Source organism: Falco biarmicus, chromosome 7, assembly GCF_023638135.1.
Source record: "Falco biarmicus isolate bFalBia1 chromosome 7, bFalBia1.pri, whole genome shotgun sequence".
Taxonomy (NCBI): Eukaryota; Metazoa; Chordata; class Aves; order Falconiformes; family Falconidae; genus Falco; species Falco biarmicus.
In genome coordinates this window covers 70060043-70077918 of record NC_079294.1, presented here as the reverse complement: position 1 = coordinate 70077918, position 17876 = coordinate 70060043, and the positions used below count along the sequence as shown (strand labels likewise).

Genomic DNA, 17876 nt, shown 5'->3' with positions numbered 1-17876 from the left:
CGGAGCGGGAAGCGGCCGCTCCGCCCCCGCGCCCGCCCGCCACTCGGCCCGCCATGGCGCTCTCGCAGACCGGGACGCTGGAGCCCGAGGGGCTGTCGCCGCGCACCCAGCAGCGGATGCAGGTCTGGGGCGGGTGGGGGCCGCCGTGGGAGCTGCCTTCCCGGGGCGGCGGGAACCGGCGCGCTGGGGAGAGGGGACGGCGGGCTGAAGGGGCCGCAGCGGCCGTGGGGAGGGGGGCGGCCGAGGGCAGCCGTGGCCGTGGGGAGGGGGTCCCGGGGCCGTGAGGAGGGGGGTGGCCGAAGGGCCCGGGTCCCTGAGGAGAGCGGCGGCCGAGGGGAGCCGGGGCCGTGAGGAGGGGGCGCCGGGGCCATGAGGAGTGGGAGCCGGGGGGGCGCCGGGGCCGTGAGGGGGGGGGCGCCGGGGGGGTGCCGGGGCCGTGAGGGGGGGGGAGCCGGGGGGCCGCCGGGGCCGTGAGGGGGGGGAGCCGGGGGGCCGCCGGGGCCGTGAGGGGGGGGAGCCGGGGGGGCGCCGGGGCCGTGAGGAGCGGGACGCGGCGGGCGCGGGGACGGCCCGAGCTGCGGCTCCCCGCCCAGCCCCGCTTTGCCCCCGCAGGAGTCCACCCCGACGGGGCCCGGCCAGCCGCGGCTGAGCCCGCAGCGGGGCGAGCGGCGAGCCGGTGTGGCGCAGCAGCTGCGGGTGCTGCTCACGCCGATGGCCGTCGCGGGCCGCCGCATGCCCCAGAAGCGGCTGCTGGGCGCCTACGGCGGGGCGGCGGAGGGCAGGGCGCCGGGCGGCAAGCGGCTCTGCCTGGAGCCCAGCCCGGAGCCCAGCCCGCCCCCCGGCAGCCCGGCCGCCAGCGGCTCGGACGGCGTTTTGGACGCGGACAGCGACGGGAGCGATGGAGGCGACGCTGCGCTGGTGAGTGCCCGCCCGTGGGGACCCTCCCCACTCGTGACCGCGCAGGGCGGCTGCCCGGCCCCGGGGGGCTTTGCCGAAGCAGCAGCAGCAGCGTCAGGTGGGAGCTGTTTGCACCTGGGCTGCAGCAAAGGGGGTGGGTTTGCAGTTCTCAAGGTGCGCGTTCATTGTGTTCATAAAAGTAAAGTTAGAAAGTGTTTTTCCTCTTCATGTATTTTTTTTTTAATATCTCTGGCTGGTAGTACAAAACTCTATTTTACCCTTTCAGAATGTCTTAAGGGATGAAAAAAATGCTCTTGCTGTCAGTCAGGGTGTATAAAACGCAGTGGCAAAAGCACCAGTATGTTCTAGTGCTGTCAATAACCATCTTCCAGGCATTGTTCCGGGTGGATACAGTCATAAGATGCAATAGTCTTGTCAATGTTCACTTACGTTTAAATCATCATTTCACCTTGTCAAGTCCACCTTCCCCTCTATGGCAGATAAAAATGATCTAAGAGTGTATTTCATTCATCTGTAATGTTTGCTGTGTCACTGAAGTTCTGTTTATTCAGTCACCTTAGTTTTGTTTCCGTTCTAGCAAGATTTTGGTGAACTGCTCTTTTTGTGGAATTAATACTAGGAATAAGTTTTATAATGTGAGCTAGGGTCTATATGGACAAGTTTTGGTGTTGATATGGGCTCACCCCGGTTTGCATAGGGGTTTTTGTTTGTTTCTTTACAAATATATTGAACCACTTCTAAATAATTTAGACAGTCGATTTGGAGACTCACTTCCAGAAGCCTGCGACATCTCTTGCAGGCCGTGTAACTGTATGATGAAGAATATTTGACTTTTCTTTTTGTAGGATGGATACTCACAGTTATCAGCTTATGAAAGGAAAAGACTAAAGAACATTACAGAAAATGCTAAATTCTTCGCTGCTTTAAAGTTGCATGAGGTTCGTATAGATTCTAAGTAGCATCAAAATTAGTTTATTACAAGTGTGGTAATTGTACTGTCACCCTTCTTGTTGTGAAACCCTTCTCTAACAGTGGCAGGTGTGTGAGGAAAGCCATGAAAATTTCCTGAGACATCAGGACTGCCCTGACTGGATAAAAAAAATGGGGGGTTGTGCCGCTAGTTACCTTTTTCCTAAGAGGGCGAGGCATTGGTTAAACTTGACAAGAGTGAGGAAAGCAAAATCCCACTTGTACGGTATTCCATGGCAGCAGCGCCCAGCCACACTGGTGCCTGTGGTCCCAAGAGCTGCAGAGCCAGCCGCACCAGGCCAGGTGACACTTGGGTAAAACACTGACGTGAAGGTGGTTGTGTGTGTGTCCTGGGCAGCATGAGCGTGGTATGTGCCTCGCTCCTATCACGTGTGCTCCCATCCCTTCCTTGTGCGCTGTGTTACCTGTGGAGGCTGCTGAGCTCTTGCACGTGAGGCACAGTGCACGTGGGTTGGCTGGTTGTCAGCCGCCTGCCTGGCACGGGAGGGTTCAGCTCCCGCCCTGGCTTTGAGAGGCTCTGGGGAAGAGCCTGCAGGGCATGTGCGCACCCTTCAAATGCCCCCAGGGATGGTGACTCCACCCCTTCCCAGGGCAGCCTCGTCCAGGGCTTGACAACCCTTTCGGTGAAGAAGTTTTTCCTAACATCTAGTGTAAACCTCCCCTGGTGCAACTTCAGGCCGTTTCCTCTTGTCCCATCGCTTGTTACTTGGAAGAAGAGACCGACCCCCACGCTCCTGCCAGGCAGCTGTAGAGAGCAGTAAGGTCCCCGCGTCAGCCTCCTTATCTCCAGGCTGAACAACCCCAGCGCCCTGAGCCACTCCCATCAGACTGGTTCCCCAGCTCCGTTGCCCATCTCTGGACACGCTCCAGCACCTCAGTGTCTGTCTTGTAGCGAGGGGCCCAAAGTTGAACCCAGGATTCAAGGCGCAGCCCCACCAGTGCCCAGTACAGGGGGACAGTCACTGCCCTGGTCCTGCTGGCCACACCATTTCTGATACAAGCCAGGATGCTGTTGGCCGCCTTGGCTACCTGGATGCGCTGCCGGCTCATGTTTAGCTGGTTCCTGACCAGCACCCCCAGGTCCTTTCCCACCAGGCAGCTTCCCAGCTGCTCTTCCCCCGCCCGTAGCATTGCGTGGGGTTGCTGTGGCCCACCTGGCACTTGGCCTTGGTGAAACTTGTACAGTTGGCCTTGGCCCGTCAATGCCCGTCTTCAAAATGTAATGAAGAAGATGCCGTGAATGGAGGCCTCTGTGGTTACAGGTTCTACTTTAAATGTCTTTCTGTGTCTGGTGTGTAGTATTTAGAATATTTTCTTTGTTCTGTATAAAGAAGGGCCACAGAACGTCAAGACTGTACTGTGCTCCTGCGCACTGTTCGCAGAAATTGGGGAATTCTTGCTGGTACATGGAAGCGAAGCGGTCACAACACAGCTTGATGCTTAAAAATCCCTTTTCATTATTGTTATAATTACAGTATAGTTTACTGCAGTCTTTAGGTAATTGTATTTTATACAGGCTAATCTTTTATGCTTGTTATATATATTTTTAATCTTTTTTTTTTTCTTTTCAAGTCAGCTGCAAGACTTTACCAAATTACAACTAAAAGACAATCTCGTGTCACCAAAAGGTAAAATAACTTTGTATGAAATTTGTGTCACTGTTCCTTTATTGCCTTTTAGCTTGTTTAGCACTTCCATCTGCCCATACCTGATACTGTGAAAAGGGAGAGCTAGTGAGGAAGTCTCCCTATAAAGCTAAATCTGAATAACTGATTATTTTAAGCAGTATGAATTCATCAACAGGTAGTGCCTCTCCTCTGCCGTTGTTTGGAAAGAAAAATGACAGTATTCATGTCTTTTTGTCAAATTACAGAATTTGTTCTTTTTGTGATATTTGTATTAAGGTATTTCAAGCACACTACTTTTTGCTGACAATACTTTTGCACGACGGCTTAAGAAAGAAGTGTTAAATGATGGAAACCAATGATGGGAAAAAGTGTGGGAAGGAAAGAGAGGGGGAGAACTAGATGCAGCGGATAGGGTAACCGATTAGTGTAGAAGCAAAGACATTTAAAGGTGCCAAAATGGTGCCCGACAAAGCAGAAAAACGGGCTTAAGTCCAAATAAAGAATAAGATGCATGATGAAAGAAAGTGGAAAAAACTTGAAGTGAATCAAAACTAGTTAGGCTGTAAGTCTGGGCCAAGGTGTTAGAGCTATACTTCTGAACCTACCCTAGAGTCTTGTACGTATATGCAGAGGACTTAATGTTATTTAAATGTGTCTGTAATTTTGAAATGTTTTAATTGTTCTAGAGATAAGCCTAAAAAGGTAGAAGATGAAACAGTACGGCGAAGATCTATGCGTTTACAAAGAGTAGAGCCGTCAGGAATTCCAATGCCAGAGATGATGCCTGCCCAGCCAGGAGCAGAGGAATATGTAAGGTTGGGAGAGGTTAGAGGAGATACGTGTGTGTATACACAGCAGCTTTATAAAAACGGTGCTGGTGAATTTGACTTGATAATACTTGTCATTGCTGAGCTTGTTGTAAAAACTCTTAGACATTTGGAAAGGCGTGTTATACAGTGGCAATAATAAAACGTAAATTCTTTCACCCTGAAGCGTATTGAATAGCAGGCTTCCCATGTCCTCTCTGAAAGTTAGTCAATATTTTGTGACTCAGGTTGATGAAATAGTGCTGTTTTGGATGATCAGAAGGGTCCTGAGGAAAAATGCTTTGCATTTTTCAACAGCCCATAGATTTGAGCAGTTTTAAATTCAAAGTTTTATTATGCTGTTTTAATGTTATTTCACTGTAACTTTATCTGCTTTATTTTCCTTTGAAATATTTACTACCTTTTTGAAGTAGTTATATAGCAACAAGTAAAAATTTTATTGCTCTGAGAGATGGGAGTTTAAATCTTCCATGGTGCTGTAGAATAAAGCTAAATCTCTGTAATATAGTTCTTGAAGATCAACCTTACTGGAGTGTGAGAACGGAGAGGAAAAAACAATTGCTGTGCTGGTTTGTCTTTGCTGTTGGGTTCAGTGAAGTTCTGTTTATCTATTTAAAATATGTTGGTGCAAACTTTTTTTTAATGTTTATGTGTTGTCAGAATATCTGGTGTGTGGAAAGTAACAGTTCACCCGATTTGTCATTTTAGTTTTGAGTTAGGAAAATTTCTAATGTCGTTCCAGCCTCAAGTTCCAGCTGGACCTTTGCCAATGGTTCAAGATCAGATGGAGAACAGTAAATTAATGGAGGAGTTACTGACTACATGGATGAGGATAAGTGAGGTATTACTAGTTACAATTCGTTGTTTTTGGATAACGTAATTTAGCTTGGGTTCTAATTCTGATAAATATTTCCTTTCCATCTGTAGATGAAAGCTAATGATACTGAAAAGCGCATGCCTGGCCTGCAAAGGTAATCTGGAGACAGCAGCTAAAAACTGGGTATTGTCTTGTTCTCCTCCTTTCTTCTCTTGAATAGCTAACGTGTTGGTGATGTTGTCTAGATACCAAGACAGCCTGAACAGCATGGTCCTCAGTGAAGATAACATTAAAAAGGTTGTGAAATACCGAGTATGCTCTATGGCTATCCATCCTTCTGAAAGCCTTATCTTTGTGGCAGCTGGAGACAAGTCTGGGCAGATTGGTCTCTGGAATGTGGTGAGTTGTTCGTGTGCTCTTCACCTGGCAGAGCTGTTTGTGGCAGGATGAAGGCAGATATGGCACAGCCTGGAGTCTCATTTTTGTCAGGCTCACGATGGTATTTTAAGACTTTGGCCATTCTTACGGAGAACACGAGGGTGTCTGTTAAACTGAGGCTCACCAGAATTGCTTGAAAGGTCTGTCTGGTCCTTGGCAAACGCAGGTTTAATGGGAGGAAAGGTTGCACTGCTAATTTGGCAGGGCAGAGCAGAAGAAAATGGATCGCTAGCTGAAAAAATATTATCGGTAAGGGTTACAATCGCAATTCACTGTTGAGAAATTCAGGAACTTGCAGCAATACCACAGCTAGGTTTTGGAGAGTGAGGGGAAATGGGTGCTCAAGTATTTGGTTTTTTGAGTTTGTACAAATTTTGGGTAGCTGCAGTGAGTCACGGTTTTTCCAGACAGCAGAGATAAAATTGCTATGCCAGTATATCTGCTGGCACATATTTACCTACATTGTCTCTGGAAAATAGCTTAGCATTTGGTGCTTTGAAAACTTTTGAGGGCTTTGCAGATAGTCTCACTGTTGTTTCTGAATTGCCTTAATTACTCCTGCAGCAAGAATTTTTATTCATGCCCTTGACTTACACCTATGTAACCTCTCTCCACTTTGGTCCCACATCATGCAAGCCAGCTGCTTGAAGTTCACACACATGCAGATTTTCTTTTCATTTTTTGCAATGCCATTAACCTCTCGAGTTTTGAGTCATTTCTGCTTTGACAGCTTCAGGAAACTGATAAACTAAATTCAGCTCCGAGGCTCTTACTCAATTATAAGTAAGTTTAAACTGCTCCATGCAATTTAGAAGGCTCTGCAGCTGCGGTTGCTGCCTGTTGAGGAGCGTGATCTGGTGATGGGGAGGACAAAGTCTCCGAGTGCTGCAGGTCCTCTTTGTGGCCTTGCAAAGATGTTTCAGCGGAAGCCTAGAATTGTTGAAGATCCTCTTTTCCCTGGTTTTTCTCTCCCTTTTTTTATTTTTCTGAAGTGAGTTGGACTTGACCAGGTTTGGGGGCAGACTGATCTTTGTGGAATGAACTGGTTTTACTTGCTCCAAAATGGTCCCTTTGGTTTCTTTTAAAATAACGGAGCTTGAATGATGCTAAAATCAGAAGAGATGTAGGAGATTCTGCTTTACATTCAGTTTGGGTCACTATAATTTAGCTTGAGTTCTAAGTAACCTAATACTTACGTATTTTGATGTAAAAGGCATATGTATAGTCCTCAGTAAGATGTTCAGCACTGGTAATTGAGAAACCAATTCTGTCAGTGAAAGAGAGCCAGATCTCGATGTCTAGATGCAGCATTGTTGCCTGCAGTGACAAGTGCACTTAAATTACAGCAGAAGGTTGCAGCTTTTCCTAATTGAGAAATGGAATTCTGAAACGGAGAGTAAATTCTTAGTGCTCTTTTGAGCACAAGCACAATTACTTGTGTAGCAGAGAAAATGGTAGAGGGAGGGAGGCCAGAGCCTAGCAGTGCTGTGCTGAGTGGTCTGGGCGAGGGCAGTTCTCTCTCCCACGCAGAGGTGTTTGGAGGCTGTTTGGGTGAGACATCAGCCTGGGCAGGCTGTGCCCCGAAGCAGGCTTGCTGCTGTTACCCTGTGCTGGTGTCTCCACGCACCGAGCCCCCTGCTGCCTCCTCCATATCCAGAGCAGACTGAGAACATGTGAAAAACAGAGACTGTACTTCAAAAGTTGCTGTCATTAATAGAAGTACCTACAGTGATTAGCATCTGTGTCTGCTAAATCTCAATTGTTTTTCAGGACTGTAAATCTGAAGCAGCAGCCTGTGTCTTTATTCCACATAGCTATTCGGTCAGCTGCATGCATTTTTCTCCGTTCAATCCTGCTCACTTGCTGTCTCTAAGCAGCGAAAGTCTGCGATGTGGCGACGTCACTAAAGCTGTCTTTGATGAGGTGAGTGCTCCGTCAGTTGTGCTGCGTACTCCTTGGAAATCTCGGAGTGCACTGCTCTGAAGTTTTAGTCTCGTTGTACCCAAGATGTTATTTGTTGGTTGTTTTGTTAACAAGAAAGTTGAAGATTCCATTTCTGCAGGGACCCGTGAAGTAACCTTTAATTAACATCATAAAAATACGCAGATGCTTCCTACTCAATAAAACATAGTAACAGCTTGGGTACTCCCGATTTCCTTCCTGCAGAGACAGTTGCAAGTATTGAATTTAATTTCCTATCTCCTATGTGCCTCTCTTCAAAAGCATTACCTTTTAACAATGACAAACGAGAGCGATTTAAAGAACGACATCTTACAGCCCACCCCTGCCCAAATACACACTGTAAAACAACATAAAGCATGAGCTGACTTTGCTTTTCTCAGGCTTCAAGTGAGCAAAATGCTGTGACTGTCTCCGCGGTGAGCCAGACAGCTGAACTGAGGAGCTTGGTGATGCTTGCTTTGTTTACTTGCTTTTGGCAGATACATCTGCATTGATCAGCTCTCAAGGGTTGAAAAATGTAACAAGCTGCAAGTGTTTAAAGCTTTTTTTCCCCCGGCTCTTCCAGGCACTGTCATTTTGGTGGGGTTGTAGGCAGGCCAGCTGCTTGGGAAGTATCTGCAATTGGTTGGTCAGGAGGCCGGGAAGGTCCGGGGGGGGGGGTCTCGCCCTTTGGGACAAGAACGTGTCTGGAGGTCAAGGGAAGAGAAATGCCGTTCTCCTGCTGGGTTTGCCTTGTGCCAGCTTGCACAGCCTTGTGATACCTCTGGGAGTATTAACTGCTCTTGGAAAGGCTGCAGCTGCTAGCGGGGAGAGTCTGCGTGCCTAGAGAGCTGAAACATGGAAGCTTTCCTGCAGCGTTCTCGCACTTGTGGCTGATCGCTGCTTTGAGAGGAAACTGCCATGGGATAAGGTGGTTTGACATCCTGACTCCGATCTCCCAAATTACAGGAAACCAAATTCACGTTTCTGCACCTGACTCAAGGTTTCTGTAGCATCGGAGACTGAACGGCGTCATTAATCCTCAGTCAGCATGCGCCTGAGGGTAACAGCCGTTTGACTGCTGGAACACAGAGGTGATAGTGTCTTGTAAGAATTCTAGCAGCGAATGCAGAGTGTGTTGATTCCAGTTTGTTTTGGATGGCTAATCATCTCCTCCGTAGAAAGCTTACCAGTTCTACAGGAGGGCTCCTACATGGAGAGCTGCGGCAGGAGCTAACAAATGGGGCAGTCTCTGTTAGTATTTTTAGTATATCAAAAAGGGAGAGCATGAAATCTACAGCCCATAGAATGTTCTGGGTATTGTTAATAACTCTGTGTACCTCATCGAATAGTTCTGGTTACATTTGACCTTTTTCTGTGCTCAGATATGGAGAAGTGAGGAAAACTTATCTTCCTTTGACTTTTTGGAAGATAATGCCGCCACTGCAATAGTAGGGCACTGGGATGGCGATGTCGCTGTTGTGGACAGACGGACCCCAGGAACATCTTCGGAGCTTTCTGCAGACATTGGCTTCAAAAGAACAAGGACAGTCCACGTTCATCCGGTGAATAAACAGTATTTCGTTGCTGCTGGCTCAGTGTACGTATCTCAAAATGAACGGCAGTTGTTCTGTATTTTCAGCGTTCTGTCTGCACTGGTGCCTGAAGTCGGCTGTAAATGGCACGTTGGGAGGGCAGGAGCAGGAGCAGCTGCTGGTGAGGCAGACAATTTGTCAGCCTCAGTGCATAGTCAAAGCTTTCTTGATCATTTTAGAAAACATGTTTTTAGTTCTTAGCAGGATTTAAAACAGGATACGCTTTGACTTCCCTTCAGCTTTTAGTAACAGGTACAAAATGGTCTTTTCTTGTCACTGGATTTTGGCAGATCATGGTGCAGAGAGATTTTAATGAGCTCCTGGTCTGAGCTGGTTCTGGTGCTCTCAAAGTCCTTTGGAACCACTGGCCATTTGAGTGAATATGCACGGCCGGAGTGAAGTTCTAAACAGCTCACAGCGTTGTTTGGTAAATGGAGAATCATTATTTAACTGTTGCCTTGTCAGCTGCGTTCTGTGTGGTGTGTGTTGCAGGGATGTTTGTATTTATGATGTTCGATACCTGAAGCCCAAGGGGAACAAGCCTGTGAGCTCTCTCAAAGGACACACGAAAAGTGTCGCTTCAGCGTATTTCTCGCCTGTCACTGGGAACAGAGTTGTGACAGTGTGTGCTGACGATAAGCTGAGGTAAGGCAGTGTGGGAGGGAGCGATCTATATGGAAAATGTCAGCGGGTGGGTTTGTATTACTGTTATTTCCTGTCTGCATGACCCATCACTGAGAGCTTTCTGTCTTTATCGCTTTTTTGAAAAGTGATAAAGATTTACTTGCATTGGCATTTTTAATGTTGTTTTTCATCATTTTTGGGTGGGTTGTTTTTCTAATTCTCATTTTCCTGAAGGACATTTAACAGTGAACAGTAAAATACACAGGTACTGTTAGTCTTTTAAAAACAAACAAACAAAACCCAACAAAAAACCCAAACCTACACAAACAAAAACCAGCCAAAATCCTGGCTTATAAATATAAATTCAGAATGCTTAGAAACTGAATTTATTTTTAGCTGCTGGTACTTAAAATTATGATGATATCAGCTCTTTTGTAACTGGTCTACCATTTGATAATTTAAACTGCTGTGAGTTGTGTTGTATTAGAAATCTACGGGGGTTTTTTCTACTTTGTAGTTTTGTGACCATAATTTAGGTGATCTGTTCATGTAAAGACCTGGTTGCGTCTGCGTGTTCGCCAGGTACATGTTTCTGAGTCCTGGATTGTATCAAAGACTAGCAGGTACAAATGGGGGGGGGACACACGACAGTTAAGGCCAGGTTGGAAGTCACACCTCTGCTCTGGAGACTGCCCGTTGTTTTAAAAGGTGGGGTAAGTGTGTGCATTCTGGAAGGAATCTGAATGTGGTGCAGTTGTTGCAGTATTTAGGTGTTTTGTCTGGAAATTGGATTTTCTTTCTTTCCCCTTGCACATACACAGGAGAGAGCTCTTTTGTGCGAGTTCTGTGTTGCTGTAATGCTTTCTTTCCTGTGATGTGCTTACTATATATAATGAAGGTCTGCTCTCCATCGTGAGCTTGGTTACGGACATTGTAAATCCTTGGTGCTAAGAGAGTGAGCCTCGGAGTACAAAATGGTTATGAGTAAACCAGGATGTTTGTGCTTGACAGACTGGAGAAAACAGATACGGGTTCATTTATTCGCTGCCTCCTCCGCGGAAGCAAGCAAGCGGCTCTTAACTCGGCAGCTCGTGGAACTTTGTGCCCTTGCGGGGTGGGATCCTAGAAGTTTATCCAGGTGAAGGAGAGCCTAGAACAGGGGATCTGTTGGTTTGTCTGTCAGTGGAGCGCACACCTGCCTGAGGAATTCCCGGCACCGCAAGCTGTTAGTGGTGGGGGGTCACTCAGGCACGTGTTTTGCCTTCTCTTGTGTCCTTCCCGGGGCAGCCTGTTTGTGCAGCGACTGAGCGGACTCGAGCCTGTCACCTGTCCTAGAACTGTTCTGGTGCTCTTCCTGCAACACCTTTCGGAACTGATGACCTTCAATTCTAGCTAAAAGCAAATCCAATTAAAAAAGAAAATTTAATAATTTCGTTTGGAATGTTGGCACTTGTATTTGGGCTGGATGTCTGTGTGCGGTTTGTCACTGTGGTCCAGAATCTCCTGTCGTCTGGCCCCTGTGCCGAGACGTCCTTTACGAGGGGAGGGTGGCCTTTTTTAACATGTGCGTGTTTTATTAACACGCTGTTTTGTGTTCCAGGATCTACGACACCACCTCTTTGTCGTCAGCGGTCACAGTTCTCAGTACTGTCAGGTAAGCGGAGCGCGCTGGGGCTGAGGACAGTGTGCTGGGGCTGTCCTGCTGGGGGCTGCGCGGTGCCCATTGTCCGAACAGCCGGGGGGTCGCTGGCGGCTGTGGGGGTGACAGCAGCCAGCTGCCCTCCTTGCCCGGGAACGTGCTCTAGTCCTCGCGAGTGCCAGCAGTGGCTTCTGTGCCGAAAGCACGGCTCTGAGCGGTACGGCCTGCAGGGAAGCTTCGCTGCCTTCCTGTGGACTGGGAACAGGCCGGTTTGTGACTTCGGGAATGTGTTTTGTGTCAGAATGCTCTTGCTGTGTGCGCTGTTGAAATACCAGAGGTTACTTCTTACCAGTAAATGCGTGGGTTTGGGTAGTCAACACTTGTAACACCTTTGTGCTCCAGAAGGGCCAGTTGTTGTCAGTGTTGGTTTGCTAAGGAGCTGGAATCAGATGTGGCTTGAAAATTCTTAGTTTATTGAAAGGCCAGATCTGTACTTGTGCTATTTTTACTGAAATCTGTGACTGATTTCTGAATGAAATTTCTGAATGAATGAAAATTCATTACTGAAATGAAGTGTAACCACTTGGACTAACAATCACTTATGTCAGAGTACTCTCTGCTTTACCTCCTTGCTCCGTTACGTTTCCTTGTCCATCCCACCCGTGGTAGGATAGCGATGAACGGCTCCGAGCAGCTCGGGCTGTCCGGTGTGGGACAGTGCTGAGCGATGGTTTAGGAGGGCGGAAGATGGACTTAGGCAAATAGGACATAAATGAGGACACTTAAAAATACTGGGTTCAGTAAGAGGAATGTTTCTGTCTTTCTCTCCCTGTTTGTTTCTCTGAAGTCATAACAATAACACAGGCCGCTGGTTAACCAGGTTCAGAGCAATCTGGGACCCTAAGCAGGAAGACTGCTTCGTGGTGGGCAGTATGGCGCGTCCAAGGCACATAGAAGTCTTCCAAGATACCGGAAAACTGTTGCACACTTTTTATAACCTTAACTGCCTTGCTTCCGTGTGTTCCATTAATGTTGTTCATCCCAGTAAGAACGTCTTAGTGGGCGGCAACTCCAGTGGCCGCCTTCATGTGTTCAAAGAATAAGAAAAGTGCCTCAGATATTTTTTTTTTTTCCCTCGTGCATTAAATTTGTTTAATCCTTATTAAGCTGTTCCTAAGCTAACTGTATTTTCTCAGGGCAAAAGTGTATTTTAAAAGCTTTAGAATAAATCTTCTAAACTACCTTTGGCATTCTTGTCTTTAATTAGAAAAAGATACCCATCGTGGTATGACAGTTAGTTCGTACCTAGATAGATACCCTTCCCTGATACTGAAGTAACTTCTCCAAAAAAAAAAAAAAAGACAGGCCGCTGTCTCGGTAGGATGCTGCTGTGTATGAGGCACTTAATGATTCTCATTAGCGAATCCGGAGCACTTCCGCTCTGCTGGCCTGTGTGCTGTTAAGGCTGGTAGGAAGTGTCGAGTATCTGTGTCTTGGGCAAAATGCGTCCCGTAAGTGAGGTGCCTTGTTAAACCTTCCTGGAGGCAGAAGGAAGGCGGCCGCGGTGCCGCCACCCGGGGCTGTGCGTGTCTCTGCCTGACCAGGGACCGCGGGGCCGTGCCACACGAGGCAGGCGGGTTTCGGGCCGCAGAGCCAGAGCGGAGCGTCCTGCCCCGCTGTGCTGGTGGCCCCAGCGCTCCTAATACCGGAGAGTGGGTTCACCAAAGGCCACGTTCCTCACGGGGTTTGAGCCGAGTCTTTACTCAAGTGAAAAATAGGTACCGACACCGTAAATGCTGAACAAATCTTATACCGACTCTGGTTTTCATGATATTTAAATATTTATTTAAATTTAAAAATACTTTTCATGGCACCAATGATTTTATGCTAACTAAGATATTGAATATGTAGAAAAAGGTACATTTTGAAGGAAAAATGTAACTTACAGTATTTGGCACATGAAAGGTTAATTCCTAGATTTTGTTTTTTATGAAAACTAAGAAATTCACATTTTCAGGTATTTTACCATCTACTGCTTAAAGATGCAGTATGCTATGATGAGATATTTTTTTTTTTTCTGATATAAGAATCTATGGAAACAACGTTTTAATATAAAGACAGGTAAAACTAACAGGTAGTGAAACACAAGACATAATATGGAACATACAGGAAAAACATACGATGAAAAAAATCACCAGTTCTCATGGTTTTGCAGTAAAACGCTGGGTGGAAACTGCAGAGGTAAAACTAGGGCCGGGTCTGCTGCTGCTCTAGAGGGAGCCCATGTAGGGGGTGCCAGGGTCAGGGCGTAGAGGCTGCGCTTTGGAGGGAAAATGTCTCATGTACAGGGCACGCGGGGCCGGGCGCCTCGCGGGCGGATGGGCTGTGCTGTTACACCACGCAGGACATCAGCAGTGAGGAGGAGGAGGAGGAGGGAATGCTGCATCTTTAACCCGGGGCGAAAAACGTCAGGTTCGGGACTACCACGCACTGCATAGAAACACCATAACTACGGACTGAGGTAGGAACACTACACTAAGAGTTAATTTTGCTATGTTGCATAAAACAGGATTATCATGTAAAAATCAATCCTTCTCCTGGCAGCGCTCGTGAGGGCTCGGGCCTGCTCAGGATTAGGGGCTGTACGTAAAAACCCTCCTCGGCCCTTGTGCTGTAAGCGGGCAGCCGCGGCTGCATCCTCGGTGGTGAGACCTGACGGCTCAGGTCTTTGTTCCCCCCTCCCCCAGACAGTAGTTCAACAGGACCTCTCGTTATTGCCGTGACAAACGATCCAAGTCTGGCCGACTTGTGCTGTTGGATCAACCAACATCATCCTCGTGCTCCTTTGCCAGGCACCGGCCGAGCCGGGGCCGGACCCGCACGTGTGGTGATGGATGGTGGGATGCTCAGAGACAAGAACGCGGAAATCAGGCTTTTTAAAACTGCAGTTATGGCCCCAGCTTACGTAAAATCTCTCCCTGAGATGAAATAAAACTTGCTCACCTGTTTTTCACCTTTTTTTTGTTAAGTATGTCCAACTTCTCAACCGAAACAGAACTGGCTTTTATTGCTCCCTGTGTAAATAGTCTGCTGCTTCCCAGGTAACTGAAGGTCCTGGTGGTTACGTCACAAGTACGATGAGTTGGTTTTATTGATTTTTGCTTAAGAACAGACAGGTGTAACGGTTGTCCATTGGCTTGTTCAGTGTCACCTCCACTCCTGCGGTTCTGGCCTTTTTATCTTCAGAAAAGTCACAAAATTATAGCTCCTTTCTCTATTCCAAAACTAGTGACGGGTTAATCTGGTGTTAGGCTTCCGAGCTACAAAAGCGTTTACTCTTACACCATTTGCTCAGCGTGAACCGCTTGGTACAGCGCACCACGGTCACCCAATCCGTAAAGTAAAAAAAGACTTGATTAGATTCAATAACAAAATAGCATTTTGTTGTTAAAATAGACCTTGAAACAGTCTTTTTTTTTTTTTCTTTTTTTGTCTTTTTTTTTTCCTTTTTTTGTACAAAACAGGTACAATTTCGGAGGCTAAAGGTCTTCCTAATAAATCCAACACGGTCACTACCGGCTGCAGGCCCAGGCTGGGCCAGGAGCGCCTGGTGTGTGCTCGCCTGCCCATGCTCTCCCTGCCCTCGGGAGCGCTGATGCTTCAAGGCTTAGGAAAAGCGATGGAAGGCTGAGTGCAGTGCAGGACGAGGGCTCCCGTGCGCCGGGCGACGTGGGGAGCCAGCTTGCACGCACGCCTGGAAGTGGGGGGAACCGGGGTGTCCCCCGATAGCGTCACACTGCGCGTCGCTGTGTAGGAGACTCCGGTTAGCAAGGAGGGATTGCTGCAAAGCGGTACTTGGAAGGTGGTGGCGGTGGTGGTGTGCACAGTGGTGGATTTAATAATGTAACAGTACACGAGTGTTTAAATTAATACTCAGTAGCACCATTGCTAAAGCTCCTGCATAATGGAGCATCGCGAGCCTCCCGGCTGATGCTCGTACCACGGTGGGTGGCAACACAGAAATAAATTCCTCTCTGCTCGGTGCTTCCGAAGTCATACGCGCGTCTGTGAGAATCGAAACGGTAAAGTGTTGTGCGGGCTCCAGGGGTGGGAGCAGTACGGCTGAGCACGGGGAGGAGGCGGCCCCGGGGGCTGCGTCCACCCCGTCTTCCTCCCGGAAAGCCGCCTCCTTGGCCGCACCGTGCTGTGGGTCGGGAAGGGAGGGTTAGTGTGTGCCGAAGGCGCCCCGGCGGGTCCCGCGCACGGGGGACGGCGGCTGGTCTCTCCCCAGGCCCCCAGCTAGTTACGTGGCGACTCCTGCCTTCAGGTGTCAATGAGCAGGCTTACCACGGCGCGGACTTTGCAGGCAAACCATCGCCTGAGGGGACAAAAGTATTGGTAATGGAACTGCTCGAACTCGGGGGTCTGGCGGATATCGCGGAAAAAGGCAGTGTCAAGGTCGGACTCGGTAAGGATGATCAGGAGGAGGAGCAAAACAAAGAGGAGTCCAACTGTCACAAGGAGCAAACGCAGGACACTTAAAACAAACTTATTCACCTGTTCCGCCTGTGCCGCCCCCAGGCCGCCGGCACCCGGGCACAGGGCCCGCAGCTCGCTGCCCAGCTCCTCCGCCTCGGCCGCCGCTGGCGTGCCGGCCTCCGACTCCTTCTCCTCCTCGATGCTGCACGGGGCCCCGTTCGCCTGCCGCGAGAGCAGCATCAGCTCCAGGCTGTGCTCGGCCACTGGCGTGGGCAGCACGCTGTCCGCCGGGCTGTAGTTCTCATCGGCGATGACGGCCACCCGCTCGCTGCTCTCTGTGCGGCCGCTCCGGCCAGCGGCTGTGAAGGCATCGCCGTGGGAGGCCGAGCGCACCGGGGTCGAGTGGGCACTGTCGCGCAGAGACTCCAGGCCTGGGGGAGAAAAGGGGGGATGCTCAGCGGTTCCACTGCCAGGAACCCCTCCCTTCAGCCCGGCGGCCCTGGCAGGGATGGAGCACAGCTGCCCTGGCTGGCGCTCCTTGGTTTTGGTCCCTCCAGGCCGGCGGCCACAGCTCGTGACTGCCACAGTGACGCTCAAACACCCGTGTGACTTGTCACTGTCACCACAGCCCTGGCTGTCAGTCTGGACCAGGGGCAGGGGCCTGGCCTTGTCCTCAGTCGATCACAAACACCTTGTGTGCTCCAACTGCTACGAGGTCGCTGCCCCCGGCTGCTTGAGCCCCCCCCCCCCCCCCGCCGTCAGCAGTGCCAGCCCCTCCGCGGCACAGGCAGGGGTGAGCCGGGGGTGGGGGCTGGGACAGGGACAAGCTCTCCCCGCAGCACCACTGGAGACAGCTGAGCCTGCTACAGCCCCCAGGGTGATCCTTAGGGATTTATCCTTCTGGATTTGCCTCCTGTCTGGCACAGTCCTCACCTGTGGGAGCCCTGGGCCAGCCTCTGCTGCACACCTTGAGGCAGAGAATTAAAAGACGAGCTCAGGATGCCACAGGTGTGAAGCAAGGGCTGTGCCCGCCCTGTGCAGGATGGCCCGGAGCCACAGCCCTGTCATGCACAGGAGACTTCGGGGGCTGCACGTTGGGCCAGCCTCACCGACAGCTCTGATTTCTGCTGCGTCACTAAAAAACGAGATGTTTTACAGCTGCTCAGAAATCTGGTTTAGACCTGGCCAGGAGCCACGTGAAGAGCTGCCCCGCGAGCTGGGCTGCCCTTTGCACTGAGGCTGAGCGTGCCGGGCAGGAGAAAGGCAACTCCTCCTCCTCCCCCACGCCCTCCCAAAAACCCCGAATTCCAAGCAACCCCCCCCAAGCGCAGGCCTTGTTCCTTGCAGTACTCACAGTGAGAGGGCAAGCAATGCAGGGTGGGAGGTGGCCAGGAGCAGCGAGTCCCCAGTGCCACCCTGCAGCCGGCTGCGAGGGGGACAGTGCTGGACACATGCCCAGGTGGGGAGAGCACAGCGCGCCAAAGCACCGTGGCACACGGTGTCACTGGGTGCCCTGGCCCCACGCCCCGCCGAAGGGTGAAGCGGAGAGCCCCGAGCCCATCCTGCCGGCGTTCCCCGGGGATTTGCAGCCTCTGCCTTGTAAATGCTCCCCAGATGCCTAGGGATCAGCTTGGCTTAACGCGAGTGCCACTGCGGGCACGGCTCCGGCGCTAAGCGCAGGGGAGGAATAAACATGTTCTCACCCCAGCAGCTATGTTTTCTCGTGTGTCACAAAGCTCATGTGACCCTCACGGCACCCGCTGGGTCCCTGACGGGGCTGGCACCCGCTGGGGTGGCAGCAGCTCAGGGCTCACTGTCAGCAGAGCAGTGCTGGTCCCCCAAACCCCAACCATCCCCCTTCCCTCCTTTCTCCACGGGACTGCCATAAAAAGCTAAAAAATCTGGGAAAGCTGGATCCAGCCTGAAAACCGGAGCTGCTTTGTGGTAATAACAACCCAGGGTCCAGCCAGCACAGGAGAC

The 17876-nt window shown here is 50.0% G+C and overlaps 2 protein-coding genes across 5 annotated transcripts in view; one reads left to right on the top strand and one right to left on the bottom strand.

Moving 5' to 3' along the window:
- The first annotated feature begins 11 nt into the window (after window positions 1-11).
- On the top strand, window positions 12-12659 carry WDR76 (WD repeat domain 76). Its single transcript, XM_056346874.1, has 13 exons — window positions 12-122; window positions 613-918; window positions 1764-1856; window positions 3481-3536; window positions 4223-4346; window positions 5106-5204; window positions 5291-5334; window positions 5426-5579; window positions 7389-7541; window positions 8945-9159; window positions 9647-9799; window positions 11379-11432; window positions 12265-12659. The coding sequence occupies exons 1-13, from the start codon at window positions 54-56 to the stop codon at window positions 12518-12520; spliced, it is 1776 nt and encodes a 591-aa protein (XP_056202849.1). The 5' UTR covers window positions 12-53; the 3' UTR covers window positions 12521-12659.
- A 94-nt stretch (window positions 12660-12753) lies between these two features.
- Window positions 12754-17876, bottom strand: part of FRMD5 (FERM domain containing 5) — a 112640-nt gene continuing 107517 nt past the window's right edge. Inside the window, exons 14-15 of one of the 4 annotated variants that reach the window (XM_056346872.1) lie at window positions 15975-16327; window positions 12755-15795 (exon numbers count right to left, since the gene is read on the bottom strand). In XM_056346872.1, coding sequence (XP_056202847.1) covers window positions 15748-15795; window positions 15975-16327 — 401 coding nt within the window. In that variant the 3' untranslated portion in view covers window positions 12755-15747. Of the gene's footprint in view, window positions 16328-17876 lie in introns of all 4 variants that reach the window. The other 3 variants (XM_056346873.1, XM_056346870.1, XM_056346871.1) reach the window with 3 other exon arrangements.

Excerpts from the sequence above, each read along its gene's own strand:
- WDR76 (XM_056346874.1), top strand. The coding sequence starts at position 54 with ATGGCGCTCTCGCAGACCGGGACGCTGGAGCCCGAGGGGCTGTCGCCG. Across the intron at positions 5,580-7,388 it reads AGATTGGTCTCTGGAATGTG|GACTGTAAATCTGAAGCAGC; the intron begins GTGAGTTGTTCG and ends ATTGTTTTTCAG. Across the intron at positions 9,800-11,378 it reads TGTGCTGACGATAAGCTGAG|GATCTACGACACCACCTCTT; the intron begins GTAAGGCAGTGT and ends TTTGTGTTCCAG.